Source organism: Ipomoea triloba, chromosome 15, assembly GCF_003576645.1.
Source record: "Ipomoea triloba cultivar NCNSP0323 chromosome 15, ASM357664v1".
NCBI lineage: Eukaryota > Viridiplantae > Streptophyta > Magnoliopsida > Solanales > Convolvulaceae > Ipomoea > Ipomoea triloba.
The window spans coordinates 14,799,728-14,816,180 of record NC_044930.1 but is presented as its reverse complement, the minus strand read 5'-3'; the positions used below and the strand labels follow the sequence as shown (position 1 = coordinate 14,816,180).

The following is a 16,453-nucleotide window of genomic DNA, read 5'->3' as shown; positions in this document are numbered from 1 at the left end:
TTTTTTTTTTTTTTTTTTTTTTTTTTTTTTTTTGTGTTGTTTTTCTTCTTATTATTATTATTCGGCAACCTAGGCGCTCTCCGGGTGCCCAACTAGCGTCTAGGGCCTTCTACAACATTGTTTTTATTAGGACTATAAGTCTAAACATGAGGATTAGGATGAAGATGAAACAATTTACCCCATTACAAGCCTTGGGATGGTGAAACTCAATCTTTCCATGATGCATGATCTAGCTCCATAAGTATACTGAACAACAAAAGAACAACATTTTTAAAGTCCCATCCATAGCTTGGTAATGTTATCTTATGAATGAAAAAAAAAAAAAGAGAAAAGAATGAAGTTAATTTCTTACCATAATCCACACAAAGAATGCAATCTCAAAAGAGTTCTGGAACAAAATGAAGTGAATTATGTAAAGCACCAGCTTTGGGCTTCTGAACCAAAACAACTCATCAGAAGGTCTGATCACTGCTTCACCACCACTACTAGTAGTGTTCCCCTCTGCGAACTCTTGTGCCAGTTCAGTAATTATGTGTTCTAATTTTGTTCCCACAACAAGAAGTAGCTGCCAAACATTATACATTAGCATTGTCACCTGGTAAAGGCTTTCTACCAAAAGCTCAACGATTCATCAAACATCTTAGACTCTGTTTAATTTGAGTGTTTGATAGAACCTATTTTAAACTACAAATACGAGCAACTTAAAATAATAGCTTATTTTAAAACGCATTTTCGAAATAAGCTCCTGACTTTTTTAACTTTTTTCCTTTTATCACTTTATTAATTTACAAAAATGACACTATATAGACATATACCCTTCATTAATCAAAATTCTACTATCTTAGTTTATCCCTTTATGTCTTTTACACTTATTAGCTAATTCAATAATTAAATTTACCAAACACTTTAATTTCAATTAGTTAGTTTATTAGTTACTTGTTTTTCATCAGTTTTTAACTTTGAGTTAGCTTTCTAGCTAGGCGTGCCAAACAAAGCCTTAATCCTTCGGCTGTACTTTACTTTTGAGTGTATTATGATAGGAAAATACATGTACTCCCACTTTTGACACCATATATTGTAATACATTTTACTATGAGTATAATATTATTGTATCAAGATTAAAAAAAAAAAAAAAAAAAAAAACCACTTACAATCAAAGGTAAAAATGACAGCCAAAAATAGGAGTGCCATCCTGCATAACATAGGTAGACTTTGTTGTGAATGCATCAAGGGACAATTAAATAATTTTTGTTGGTACATCTACAGGTCTTTCTCCGTTCGTCTAACAATCCGGGTTCACGCATGTTTCTCTCCGAGAGGCACAGGACTTTGTCTACGGAGAATTGTCACTAGTGGGAATCAAACCCGGGTTCAGCTCACTTGCCACTTGAGCTACCCCATTGGGTTGGGACAATTAAATAATTAAATACAAACAAGTATGCAGAAGGGAATGTATATGTACCTGATATGTTCAACAGCAAGAATGCAACAACAAACACCCACAAGTACCAACTGTACATTTTACCAAAATTAAATCACTCTACTCCAAAACTATTATTTAATTCTTTTTTTTTTTTTTTTTTTTGCGGAAATTAAAATACAAGTTTACCTAATGCCCACAATCCTTCTGAAATCATGTTCCAGTGTTCTCAGCATGTACTTGTGGAAATCAAAATTAGGATTGGAAGGACAGTGTGCCTGTAACCAAACAAAAAAAAAAAGTAAATTAAATGAACACAAACATATACAATTAGTTGTGTAAAAAAGCACCAATAATGTTAGAAAATGCACAACAAAGAAATGCAACAATGCACCACAAAACACACCATACACCCAAAAAAATGCACCATACCTCACCACACCTAATGGTGCGTTTTTGAACACTGTGTGGTACGCTTATGCGTACCTAATGGTGCATTTTGTGATGATGCGTACCTAATGGTGCGTTTTTTGGTGCATTTCTTTGTTATGCGTTTCGTAACACTATTGGTGCCTTTTTGCATAGCTAATGGTGCGCCGCATCGGCCACACGTTAAACACGACCACATTTAAGCTAACATATATATATATATATATATATATATATATATATATATATATATATATAGAATTGTGTTCTGGTGCGGTTGTGCGGTGGGCTGTGGCTTTAGGTGCATAGTTTTCCTTCTTAAGGTGCGTGGTTTGTGTGCTTAGAGTGCTTCAGTGGTGGAACTTAAGGTGAGGGAACTTAAAGTTTAAGGTGCGTACTTTTCCTTCTTAAGATGCGTTTTTTTCCTTCTTAAAGTGCGTGATTTGTATGCTTAAGATGCGTGAGTTGTTGAAACTTAAAGTGCACCATTTTAAAACCTTAAGTGCGTGGTTTGTGTTTTTAAGGTGCATGATTTGTGTACTTAACGTATGTGGTTTATGTACTTAAGGTGCGTGGTTTGTGTACTTAAGGTGGGCGTGGTTTGTATTTTTAAAATGCTTTGTTTGTGTGACCACACAATCGCACGGGAACACTTTCCCGCACTTGAGCCCTTCCATATATATATATATATATATATATATTGGTAATGCAATTACTCCCTAATATTTCTCCAATCTCTTTCCATTCACAAAATTATATGTGAGGAAATATTCAGTTTGTTAGCTAGCCATCATCAAGCCCTTTGATTAAGGTCAATTTGTGGTTGTTCAAAAAAACTAAAATTTCATGTGCATCCTCTTAGCTTATTCTATGTGGTGGTGATGAGTAGGGTGTCAATCTTAACCCAAATTAATTTGATGGCTGGTCTAACAAGACAAAAACTTATTAAGGGCTAAGAGAAAAAGACTTTAGTATTAAAAAAAAAAATAAAAAAAAATAACTCGAAATCCACAAGCTTGTTGACCTAAGTGGGTTAGTCAAAAATTAAGTGGGGCTTGGCTAATAGCCGATCCCGCTCAAGGTTAGCTACTTTTTGTTTTACAAGTGATGTTAAACAAAATATATATGAGAGTTTTTATATAAGCTCCTTTTTAATTTTATTTTTAATTTAATTTTTTATTAAATTTTTAAATAAAATTCTAATATTTTTATTGAAAAATAAATTGTATTTTATGAAAAATAAATTATAACAGATTAAAACTTATTATAATTATTATATTATAAATTTAAATATATTAATTATTTTTATTTGTAAAATTTTAAATAAATATAAAATTTAATTTCATATTTTATGCAAATATCAATAATTGTTACATTATGTTTTTGAGTTGGAATTTCAAAATAGAGATTTGAATTGATTAAATGATATTTTTAAATTTATATTTATAATGTAAATTTTAGTTTAAAATAAATTTTTAGAATATTAATTTAAAAATGTCAAAAATTTTAGTTGAGCTCGATCAATAAGTATAATATCCTAAAATTTTAGGGTTGAGGCAAAAAAAAAATTATGATAAAAGTCCTATAAAGTTGAAACTGATAAACTCATCAGTCAGATAAGACTGACTTAAAAGCGAGTGGTTATCTTGATTGACATCCCTAAATTAGATTTGAATTCTGGGAAGGTGAAATATATTGGCCTATGATGAGCACTACATTTTGGATATTTATTTTTAGTCATATTTATTGTATTGATGGAGAAAAGTAACCCTAAGATAATAATAATAAAAAAAAGGGGGAAATGGTTAAAAGAAAGTTTGTTAGCTAGGAAAGCTTAAACTTTCTTGTGAATTTAAAAGGTGGAAAAATTATTCTCACGTTTATTTATTCAATTGTTCGGGTTAATAAATATCTTTGTATTTAACGATATTTCAACGATTTTGTTGCTGAAGGACTAAAATTGGTCATGCCACAATAATACTATGACCAAATGTGGATGTTCTAATAAAAAATGACTAAAAATGAATTGTCACCTATAAATCTAGGACAAAAAATGCAATTAACTCCTTTCTTTTATATTAACCATTTTCCCTTTTTGTTATTATCTTAGGTTAATTTTCCCCATCATGTAGATGTGGATGTTAGCCTACATTTGTTATGTTTGAGAAGTTAGGTAAAACCATATTGAATTGTGTAAGAGTTTTGCCCTTTATTTGAAATACTCGGGGGTGGGCAGGCATCTAGCTAATGTGAATTATCTACTTTTAAATGCGATAATATTGGTCTTAAAACCATTAATAATATTGGATTCACCTTGCCTCAATTGAGAAAATGCTTAATACATTTAATTGTTTTGAAAATGGATGACCGCTTTTATGAAAGACTATGGACTATCTTTTTAGTGTACTCATGAGCATATGAATTTTTGTAGCTAATACTTTTTTATTTATTATATAACTTGCATGCATAAGGTAAAAAGCTGATACACATATAATTTGTTCAAATCTCTTATCTAGGACTAGGAGTTCACGAATCTTTAAATCGTTAGATAAGAGAATACCTATGTCAGTATGTGTTAGTGTTAAATATTTTAATTTATTGCTTTAGAAAAATTTATTATTGTGCCTTTGCATTATATTATTGCGGATTGTTAGACTCTGTTTGACATACCTAACTTATAAGTTAGCGTAAAGCTAAAAAGTAAAAACTTTAAAGCTAGTGGCTACTAACTTATTTTAAAATGATATTTAAAGTAGTGTTTCAAAATAAACTATTATTTTTAATTCTCAATGGTTTACCAAATAGTATTTATAGCTTATTTGCAATTTAAAGCTCTATCAAATATAACCATAGTTTGCCATTTTGTTTTGTTTGATTTTCAACTGAGTTAATTATATTATTTCTTATTTGTATGTGTGTGTGGATGGATAACTGGAAAGGTTAGTAAAATATTAATAGTTAATCTGAAACTATTTTATATGATATATATAATAATTTTTAATTTTTTTTATGAATGTCAGAATATTAAAAAAAACATAATCATTAATGTAGGAAGTGAAAGATGAGGATCTATCTTAGACTGTCTTCAACCCAACAAGTGAGACGCTTGCTAGGTGAGGTGGTCAAAAGAAATATTATTTTTTATTACTTTGTTTGCCACATAAGATAACAAGTTTATTGTTTTAGCAAACTTGCAAATGGCAGCCTTTACTGCAAAAGGACAGCAAAAGCTGTCTAGTACTTTTATTTTACTTTTTTTATTTATTTTATAGTTTTGAGTTAATATTTTAAATTGACGTAGTATTAGGATTTACTTTAAAAAGTTAATTAAATTTGTAAAAATGTAGTGTGAATAATAAATAAATTGAAAATTGAATGATGTAAAAATAGGATTCACATTTAAAAGTGAGAGAGTAAATAGTCTTACATTTATAAATCCGGATCGCAGCACAACGTAGTCAGACTTGGTAACTGAGCCATGGAATTGTTTGAAGAACGCCGCCTACAAAAGCATATAAATTACTCCGGAGTGTATATTGTGCAACCCCTATAGTCCTATACTATCAGTTTTGACTCTAAAAATATAATAATGTAGTTTACTGAATATTTTAAATATAATAATTTTTAAATTACGTACTATGATATTCATTATTTTATATTCAATTATCAACCAACATATAATAGGGTCATACTTGTGTGAGACTATCTCACGGATCCTTTGTGAGACGGGTCGAGTCGGGTCAAAGTACCATGCAAGTGTCATACTTATATGTGTAAATGTCATACTTATGTGCTCAAATAAACACTAATCAAAAATACAATTTTTGTTACTTATAAGAGAAAAAGTAATACATTTTTCATATTAAGTAATGTTGACAAGTGCTCCTTACTTATAAGGACAAATATAATACCTTTGAGGAAAAATGTAATACTTTTAAATCGAAATGTAAAAGTATTGTATTTTCCGTTAAAAGTATTATATTTACCCGTATAAGTAACAAAAATTTTATTCCTGGTTAGTATTACATTTGAGCATATAAGTATTACATTTGCTCATATAAGTATTACATTTGCATCTTGACCCGACCCGACCCGTCTCATGGTGAGACGGTCTCACACAAGTTTTTGCCATGCATCAAAGTTAGATAATATTTTAACCATTACGAAAAATCATGTAAGACATATACTCTTGATATAATTTGAATAAGAATAATATTATTTTCTGAGTTAATTCCATTTTAGGTGATAGATTTATAGGTATTAGTTTATTTTTAGTCTCTTTTTTTTTTTTCAAAACATCTTTTTTTTTTTGTCCTAGTATTATTGTGACATGACTATTTTTATCTTCTATCAATAAAATAGTTTAAATTTTGATAAATACAAAGGCATTTCGATATTCAATTATAGATTTTTTTTTAAAAAAAATGAATATAAAAATATAGCGGGTCAACCTACTTTTTTATAAAAAGATCAAAATGTCCTTTTATTTAACTGCATTTCAATTATTTTGTTGACAATGACCCAAAATGGTCATGCCATAATAATACTAGGACCTAATGAGGAAGTTCTGATAAAAAAAGAGAGACTAAAAATGGACTGACACCTATAAATATAAGATAAAAATGGAATTTTCTTATTTTCTCCTGTTAATTTGACTTTCTAATATGACAATAAAACTTTATTAATTCATTGGCCACCGTGATAACTCTACCTCGTGTTAAAAAATAAATATACTTATTCAAATACGAAAAATAAATGATATATTATCATTGGAAAGAAATGAATATTAGGTGATAAAAATAAAAAGAGAATGTGATAGCACTCTTTAAACAAATGTAGCTATGTTTGACACGCTTAGCTGAAAAGCTAATTGAAAACTGAAAGCTAAAAATTTAGTAGCTAATAAGCTAATTAATTGAAATTAAAATGTTTGGTAAAATTAATTGTTGAATTAGCTTATAGGTGTAAAAATACATAAAAGGATAAGCTAAGATATTAGTATTTTGAGTAATGAAAAATATATGATATCATTTTTATAAATTAATAAATATAAAAAAGGAAAAAAATGAGTTAAAAAGCCAATGGCTTATTTTGAAAAGTGTTTCAAAATATATTATTATTTTAAACTCTCCATGATTTATCAAACAGAGTTTATAACTTATTTATAATTTAAAATAAGTTATAAATTCTAAAGTAAGCTCTACCAAGAATCCTGAGAAAATTAACATAGAGCTAGTAACCCAAATGGAAAGAGGGAAAACCCCACTTTAGTTCACATAAATAGTTAGGGAAAAGTTTGAAACCATTGATTATTACTCCATCTGTACCATTTTACATGTTAAAGTTAGTTTACTATTCATTGGTCAAAACAATTCTTTCTTATTTACTTTCTTTTAGTTTTTTTTTTTTTGCGTTTAATAGTACTTTTAATACAGTTTCTAAATATATGAATTTTATATACTGATACTAAGTTTAATATTATGAAAACTTGAATTAAAAATAATTCTATTTAAACCTCGTTAACCGAATCAAACACATAAAATGAGATGGATGAAGTATTATTTAGTAATGAATAATACTCGATCGTTATCTTATTCTATAGTAATTATTATTCGAATTAAATAGAACTAAAAAAATATAATCCATCTATATAATATGTGACTAACCAGCCAACTTATAACAGTAAACCTTCTCCAATATCTGCCTGCTCTTTCCTTGAATGATTGAAGATGTCGTATATGCAACCTATGATGACCTTAGGTCAAAAGTCATATAGTCAGTCTATATAAAGGTTATTAGATTCTCATGTAATAAAGGAGTTTTTTCCACTTCTCTTCTAGACACTCCCTAAACACACACTCTCTCGACAATATTGAATAAAAGGCTACTTAGAGCCAATTTTCCAAGGGAATCTCATGATCATTTACTTTCATACAATTTTTATACATAATTTGTACACAATCTATGGATGAAAACAATTCATTCCATCAATACTGTTGAATATAGAGTTATAAAATTGTGAATGTAAAGTTCTATAATTGTGAATATAGAGTTCTAAAATTGTGAACATAGAGTTCTAAAATTGTGAATATGGACCCGAGTCTATTGCATAACAACTGATTTAGTAGGATTGCGCTTAGTGACTTACTATTTATAATGTAAAATAAGATTGAGCTTACTATTCATCACGTAATAAAGATTGAGCTTCCTACTTTTAAGGTAACAAGGACTTCAATGTGAAGCAGTCTAGCTAGGAGTTCTATTTCTTTTAGGGCACTCAGCCCACTCGAATAAATAGATCCTCATACATAGGAAAAAAGACAGGCAATATTTATTAATATAAAATACTTATTCTCTCTATATTCCTCTATATATATATATATATATATATATATATATATATATATATATATATATATATATATATATATATATATATATATATATATATATAGTTATGCCATTGACTGCCCCACAATCATAAAACCAACAAATTGCATGAATTCTTGAAAAAAAGGGAATTATTTAAATATAATTAATTAATTAATTAAATACCTTCATGTTCTTGTGAAGCTCTTTTAATCGATTGCTCCCATTTCCGCCATTGTCTTATCTATGTATAAGAAAGTAAGATTGATATAATGAAATTAAATTCACACGTGGAAATAATTATTATATAATAATATTATTAATTTATTTCTATTCTATTAATAGAGATTGTAGCTATTTAATTTTTTTTTTGACATTAGCAAGTGCATAATATTTTTTTAAATTTGAAAAATATTTACATGTATTATGTCACTCAAATGCACTACTTAATTTTTCATAATCCAATCAATCACTTTTTCATCTCCTATTGCATTGCTACACTTTATTTAAATTTTTATGTTCTTTTGTTTTAGTTTATTTTCAACGGTGTAAAAGAAAATAAAGGTATCCTCAACTATTAAGTATCAATTGAAATTAAATAGAAGTAAAAATTTCTATATTAATATGTTTCAAATTATTATTAAGATTTAGTAATTAATTAATGTAAATTAACAAAGCTAAAACTGAAAAATTAAAGAAAAGTTAGAAATTAGATATCCCACATTGCTAATTTTACTTTCGAGAGAGTATACTCTATAAAAAGGAAAATTTTATACTCTCATTTGCATAGTGCCAATTATGTTCTCAAATATCTCTTTTTGAATTGAAGAGATATTTATTCTTTAAAAAAAAGGGTTAAAGTTAATTTTTTTTAATATTACTGACTCTTCTACAATGTAGTATATGTTCATATATGCTTTCTTAACCTATTGAAACACAAAGAGGCAATACTGTCCTCACGGGGCTCAAACCCATGACGGCTCAAACTCACTTCCGATTTGGGGGAGTCACTTCATGCCACTAGACCACATTTACTCACCCCAGAGTATGGAGTTAATTATTATTTTTAATTTTTTAAATTTTAGATTTTTTTTTTCCAAAACGAAAATTCAAAGTGTTGCTCTAACTAACATTTGTTTAGGATTGAAAATGGTAAGCTGCTAATGAGTTTTCAAATGGAACAATTTTTCCAAATGGTCTATCATGAATACTGTCCACAAAGAGATTTTCAAAATCTAAACTAGCAAATTAAAATAAGTATAATTCTATTAAGTTATAATTTCACATTTATTATTGATATATATATATATATATATATATATATATATATATATATATATATATATATATATATATATATATATGTATGTATGTATGTATGTATGTATGTATATATAATGTTATATGAATATATTTTTATAATATCTTCATTATAATCTGTATTATTACTAAATGTTAATTATCTTTCAAAAATCATATTACTACTATACAGCAAAATATATAAAACATATATATTTTTAAAAAAATCCAGAAACTGCCTTGGTAAAACTCAAGTTATTAAAATTCTAGATTGCCAAAGAGTAAGACTAAATTAAAGCCCCTATTTGATTATCTAGTACTCTTTAATTAACAGTGTGTTTGGAAACCAATAAAATAACTTCTGAAAAAACGAGTCATTTTTTATAAAATAGTTTTACTTTCAATTTTGGTTGTATTATGAAAATTGTCTTGTGTGTTTGGTTCATTTTCTGAAAAATGAGTAGAATTGTATAATTAAACATTTTAATTAATTTATTTAGAATATAAAATATTTATAATAATATTAAATATAATTTTATTTATTATTAAAAAAAACACTGCTTTTCGGCGAAAACCAGACCTATGGTTTCCGCAGGAAACCAAGACTGTCATTCTTGGGAACTTTCTTTTCCTCCAAAGCAAGCTTATTTTTCAAGTTAACGGAAAATAATTTTCGTTGACTTGATTTTTCAGACACATCCAAACACTGGAAATCCGAAAAATGATTTTCAAAAATCATTTTTCGACTTTCAAAACACATCCTTAATTAGTTAGATAGTGTCTTTAATTTAGGGCAGTAGTTAGCATTATCATTATACCAATATTTAGTATAAAAATTAAACAAAAGTAACAAATTAAATTTCCAAATAGTAGGGCAAGAAAGATTACCCTAGCTCCTCCGAGGAGCATGGTTGTGACACAGAAGATAACATGAGCAAGAGCCATAATAAATATAAATATGTGCAGTTGATGCAGCGCCTCCAACGACATCATCGGCACCTTTCCCTACATAAACGTACCAAATCAACAACTCTATCACACAAAAAAAAAAAAAAAAAAAAATCACATTCAAGTTGGTTAGGTTATTGATTTTGTAACCATAAAATTACAAGTTCAATTCTTGTATCTACATTAACTCCTCAATTATTTTAAAAGATAGTTTTCCATCTTTTTATTTATTAAATGGACATTTTTACCCTTGACATAAGTGTTTTATTTATTTATTTTTCTCTAACAAATTATTGCTTATATGTAGAGATGACCGCAATTCAATTCAAACCGAACTGAAAGGTTCTGGTTACAATTCAGAATTGAAACTCAATATTTTGGTTTCAGTTTATTAAAATCGCAACTATTGGTTCCAGCTTTGAACCAAAAATAAAATAAAATAAATTAATTGTTGAATTTAGACTATTTTAAAAATAGAAAATATTAAAAAAAAAAAGAAGAATTGAACTAGCGCTTCAAACTGGAATCGAAGCTGTGAACCAGTGGTTTGGAATCCGAACCAAACCACAATCATATCTATTTATATGTAAAAATTGAAATAAATACGAAAAAGAACATGCACCACTCACACTTGTGTGAGACCGTCTCACGGATCTTTATTCGTGAGGCGGGTCGGGTCGGGTCGAAACACCATACAAATGTCACACTTATATGTGCAAATGTCATACTTATATGCTCAAATATAATACTAATCAGGAATACAATTTTTGTTACTTATAAGAGAAAAAGTATTACATTTACCCGTATAAGTAACAAAATTTTTATTCCTGATTAGTATTACATTTGAGCATATAGGTATGACATTTGTGCATATAAGTGTTACATTTACATATTGACCCGACTCGACCCGACCCGTCTCATGGTGAGACGGTCTCACACAAGTTTTTGCCTATAATTATAATTTTAAACCGCACCAATGCTAGTAACATAATATTATAATTATAATTAATTATTATTAATGAATTATTTGTGTTTAAGTCTTAATTTTGTTACTAGTATTAGCTTAAAATTATAATTATAATATTTATAAATGGTGTATGCTCTTTCTCGCCTTTATTATAATTTTCGTATATAAGTATTGATTTGTTGGAAAATAAATACTTATTTTTAACCGTAAAAATGTTCATTTAACATAAAAGAAAAAAATAACAACTTTTAAAATAATTGAAGGACTAAATATAAATAATTCAAAGAGAAAAAGCGTTATAAACATATAATTCAGGAGAAAAATTGACATTTTCCCTTATTATTAAACCCTCACGTAGTAGTGTCAAAGTGGGTCGAAGCCCGCGGGTTGACCCGTACCCGTCCCGCGATGGGGTAGATTAGCGCTTTCTGCAACATTGATATATAGATTATACCTTGCTTGCACAATTTTGTATGCTTTTGTCATGAGTGGTCAAAAGCCTTCTCATCATGGTGGTAGCGTGTTGGGCGGGAGTTTCCTCCTCAGACCGCCGTTTTTTGCATGGAAGCATGATGGTTGCCAAATGGTGAGGAATGCACATGTATTTTGTTAGCCCTTGTGACACCGTCAACAGCAGTGAAATAAATCCTAAAAGCATCAACTCTGCACAACACAACCAATTTATGATTTATGAATAACTAATAAAATCGAATTGTCAAAAAAATTTGCGATCAAGTGGCACAATCGTAAATTTTTCAAATGAAAAAGGTCGTAGGTTTAAATTTTATTGGGGCATTCAATAAGTTGAGAAAATATATATAGACAGATTGAAAAAGTATGTATGAACATGTACTATATGGTAATAGAGTCAATAATACAAAAAAAAAATCCAATTTTTGAAATCATTCTTCATATCCGGTTNAAAAAAAAAAAAAAAAAAAAAATCACATTCAAGTTGGTTAGGTTATTGATTTTGTAACCATAAAATTACAAGTTCAATTCTTGTATCTACATTAACTCCTCAATTATTTTAAAAGATAGTTTTCCATCTTTTTATTTATTAAATGGACATTTTTACCCTTGACATAAGTGTTTTATTTATTTATTTTTCTCTAACAAATTATTGCTTATATGTAGAGATGACCGCAATTCAATTCAAACCGAACTGAAAGGTTCTGGTTACAATTCAGAATTGAAACTCAATATTTTGGTTTCAGTTTATTAAAATCGCAACTATTGGTTCCAGCTTTGAACCAAAAATAAAATAAAATAAATTAATTGTTGAATTTAGACTATTTTAAAAATAGAAAATATTAAAAAAAAAAAGAAGAATTGAACTAGCGCTTCAAACTGGAATCGAAGCTGTGAACCAGTGGTTTGGAATCCGAACCAAACCACAATCATATCTATTTATATGTAAAAATTGAAATAAATACGAAAAAGAACATGCACCACTCACACTTGTGTGAGACCGTCTCACGGATCTTTATTCGTGAGGCGGGTCGGGTCGGGTCGAAACACCATACAAATGTCACACTTATATGTGCAAATGTCATACTTATATGCTCAAATATAATACTAATCAGGAATACAATTTTTGTTACTTATAAGAGAAAAAGTATTACATTTACCCGTATAAGTAACAAAATTTTTATTCCTGATTAGTATTACATTTGAGCATATAGGTATGACATTTGTGCATATAAGTGTTACATTTACATATTGACCCGACTCGACCCGACCCGTCTCATGGTGAGACGGTCTCACACAAGTTTTTGCCTATAATTATAATTTTAAACCGCACCAATGCTAGTAACATAATATTATAATTATAATTAATTATTATTAATGAATTATTTGTGTTTAAGTCTTAATTTTGTTACTAGTATTAGCTTAAAATTATAATTATAATATTTATAAATGGTGTATGCTCTTTCTCGCCTTTATTATAATTTTCGTATATAAGTATTGATTTGTTGGAAAATAAATACTTATTTTTAACCGTAAAAATGTTCATTTAACATAAAAGAAAAAAATAACAACTTTTAAAATAATTGAAGGACTAAATATAAATAATTCAAAGAGAAAAAGCGTTATAAACATATAATTCAGGAGAAAAATTGACATTTTCCCTTATTATTAAACCCTCACGTAGTAGTGTCAAAGTGGGTCGAAGCCCGCGGGTTGACCCGTACCCGTCCCGCGATGGGGTAGATTAGCGCTTTCTGCAACATTGATATATAGATTATACCTTGCTTGCACAATTTTGTATGCTTTTGTCATGAGTGGTCAAAAGCCTTCTCATCATGGTGGTAGCGTGTTGGGCGGGAGTTTCCTCCTCAGACCGCCGTTTTTTGCATGGAAGCATGATGGTTGCCAAATGGTGAGGAATGCACATGTATTTTGTTAGCCCTTGTGACACCGTCAACAGCAGTGAAATAAATCCTAAAAGCATCAACTCTGCACAACACAACCAATTTATGATTTATGAATAACTAATAAAATCGAATTGTCAAAAAAATTTGCGATCAAGTGGCACAATCGTAAATTTTTCAAATGAAAAAGGTCGTAGGTTTAAATTTTATTGGGGCATTCAATAAGTTGAGAAAATATATATAGACAGATTGAAAAAGTATGTATGAACATGTACTATATGGTAATAGAGTCAATAATACAAAAAAAAAATCCAATTTTTGAAATCATTCTTCATATCCGGTTCAAGAAATTAAGGAGATTACCTAGGAGCCACTTATATTAATATATATATATATATATATATATATTGAGTACTACTGATTCTGTTACAATGTAGTATCTGTTCATAGCTACATATTATTATATATATATATATATATATATATATATACAAACCTTCCTTGAGCTTCTGCAAGGCCTCAAACAGTGCCTCTAGGTCCTTTCTCTTGAAAAACTGGATAGATATCAAGTAAATTAAATTAAAGTTAAGGGGGGAAAAGGATCGATCCAGTTAATAATCAAAATGATACAGAATATGTGAGAATAATAAATAAATAAATAAATAAAAAATATACCAGTCCAAGTTTATGGAGGCCACGCTCGGCTAATAGGGAGAGGAGGACGATGACGGAGCAAAAGACGGCAACAACCCATGTGGGAGTATACTCAAAAGATGGAGGCTCTGCAGATTCCTCCATCATTGTTTGTTTGAGATGGAGCTGAGGTTCAATTCAAAAGCAGATCCAAAAAACCTAATTAAGATATATATTATATATATGCAGAAAGAAGCTAGAAGAGGAAGGAAGGAATGAATTGAAAAAAGCTAAGGTGGCCTGGCCTGGGAAAGCCAAAGGCAAAGCATATGTATGGGAGAAGGAATTGAAGCATGGCAGTCACACCAAGCAAGGAATTGGAACATTTTTGGCTGGAAAATACTACAATCAACTCTTATTTCTTACTCCCAACTTTACTCTCTCTCACAAATTCTTGATGAAGACACTTCTTCCGGGATCCACATGTTGAAAATATCAAATTCTTATTTGTCATATCATGGAGTGAAAATGAGGGAGAAGAATTTGTGAGTACATGTAGTAGAACTATTATTGGCGGGGGAGCTCGATCCATTTGTTAGTTAATGCTCCGGTGACCACCTAACCATCATTATTGTGTGGGCGGTGATCCACGGTCCAAAAACACATAAAATATATTATTATAACACACAAAGTACATTATTCTAGCTCATAAAATACATTATTCTTAACACATAAAGTATATTATTCTATCCCAGAACACATATAAAGTACATTATTCGAACATATAAAATACATTATCTTAACGCAGAATATTCATTATTCTAATACATGCACACAAAACAAAGAATTTTTTTAACATCAAAACAATATCATTTTGAACCGTGATCCACACAATAATTTGCCACCACCCAACCTACCATTAGAAGGGAAGGAATTGGATTCTTTTCAAATTTGTTTTACAAATAAAGTAAAAACAATTTGCGAGCATCTGTACGTGAATCATACAATATAATAATTGGTCCAAACCCGAACCCAACCCAATATCTATTGTAACACCGTGAATGTTTTTTAGAAAATTAAATATTTTTATTTGGTCCAAACCCAATCCAATAAGGGCTCGAGTTAGAGGTTCCCGAGATTCCTTGTAGCTTCTAGAAACAACCAAAAGTTCTTCTCTCCGTAATTAATACGGTATTTATAGTCGGAGCTAGGAGACAAATTTCGCCCCTTCAGCATGATGGGCACGCGGAGCTCATGCACAAGCGATCAACGGGGCGGAAGTGGTCTGACCTATTCCTAGAGATACGAGGCCTAATCCCTGCAAAGAGGTCGATAGGTCGATCCCGATAAGAATGAGAGGTAGGCGCGGTGGTGGTAAGTCGAGATTGTGGCGCATAAGGGCGGGAGATCGGATAAGAGAAACGGTCGGGAAGCATGGCCGAACAGGTCGGAGATGGTCGGATCGTTGAGGACGCGTTCCGTAGGGTCGATACCGATCATCATATTGGCACGGTACCGGGGGGATATTCCCCTTCAATACTCATACCTCGTTAAAAACTCATTAGAAAAATCCAGTGAGAAAAAACCTAGTTTAGCAAAAGAGTACATGATATGTATGCATTCATGTGTTGCACTAGCTGTCTCGTTAAAAGACCTTTAATTAAGAAAACAACATCAAAACTCAATCAAAGGAAAAATAATACAACTGTTGGTCTTAGGACCCAATCTCTAGGATTGATTCAAGTCCATGCCACTCCCCTTGAAGATAACAATCTTCAAATCCTACACATAAAAACATCTTTCCAAAAATAAGTGTAGAAAGGGATTTTGTGAACAAATCTTCTAGATTGTCACTAGAGTAAATACCTTGTACAAACTCTTTTGGAGCTCACGTGGTTTGAATTTTGACACTATATATGCTTTGTCAAACATTCATAAACAGACGCATTTATCATTTGTGCAACACAAGCTTTATTGTCCTATTTAGAACATTGGGGGGGGGGGGGGGGGTTG

The 16,453-nt window shown here is 29.8% G+C and overlaps 1 protein-coding gene across 2 annotated transcripts in view; it reads right to left on the bottom strand.

Annotated features, from left to right (window-relative positions):
* Positions 1–14,739, bottom strand: part of LOC116006928 (MLO-like protein 13) — a 15,995-nt gene extending 1,256 nt beyond the window's left edge. The window contains exons 1-12 of one of the 2 annotated variants that reach the window (XM_031247449.1): positions 14,483–14,739; positions 14,304–14,361; positions 13,684–13,892; positions 10,406–10,522; positions 8,405–8,462; positions 7,516–7,604; positions 5,277–5,351; positions 1,610–1,698; positions 1,463–1,512; positions 1,152–1,192; positions 353–565; positions 179–246 (exon numbers count right to left, since the gene is read on the bottom strand). In XM_031247449.1, coding sequence (XP_031103309.1) covers positions 179–246; positions 353–565; positions 1,152–1,192; positions 1,463–1,512; positions 1,610–1,698; positions 5,277–5,351; positions 7,516–7,604; positions 8,405–8,462; positions 10,406–10,522; positions 13,684–13,892; positions 14,304–14,361; positions 14,483–14,608 — 1,193 coding nt within the window. In that variant the 5' untranslated portion in view covers positions 14,609–14,739. Of the gene's footprint in view, positions 1–178; positions 247–352; positions 566–1,151; positions 1,193–1,462; positions 1,513–1,609; positions 1,699–5,276; positions 5,352–7,515; positions 7,605–8,404; positions 8,463–10,405; positions 10,523–11,886; positions 12,092–13,683; positions 13,893–14,303; positions 14,362–14,482 lie in introns of those variants that run through there. The other variant, XM_031247450.1, reaches the window with a different exon arrangement.
* Positions 14,740–16,453: the final 1,714 nt, after the last annotated feature.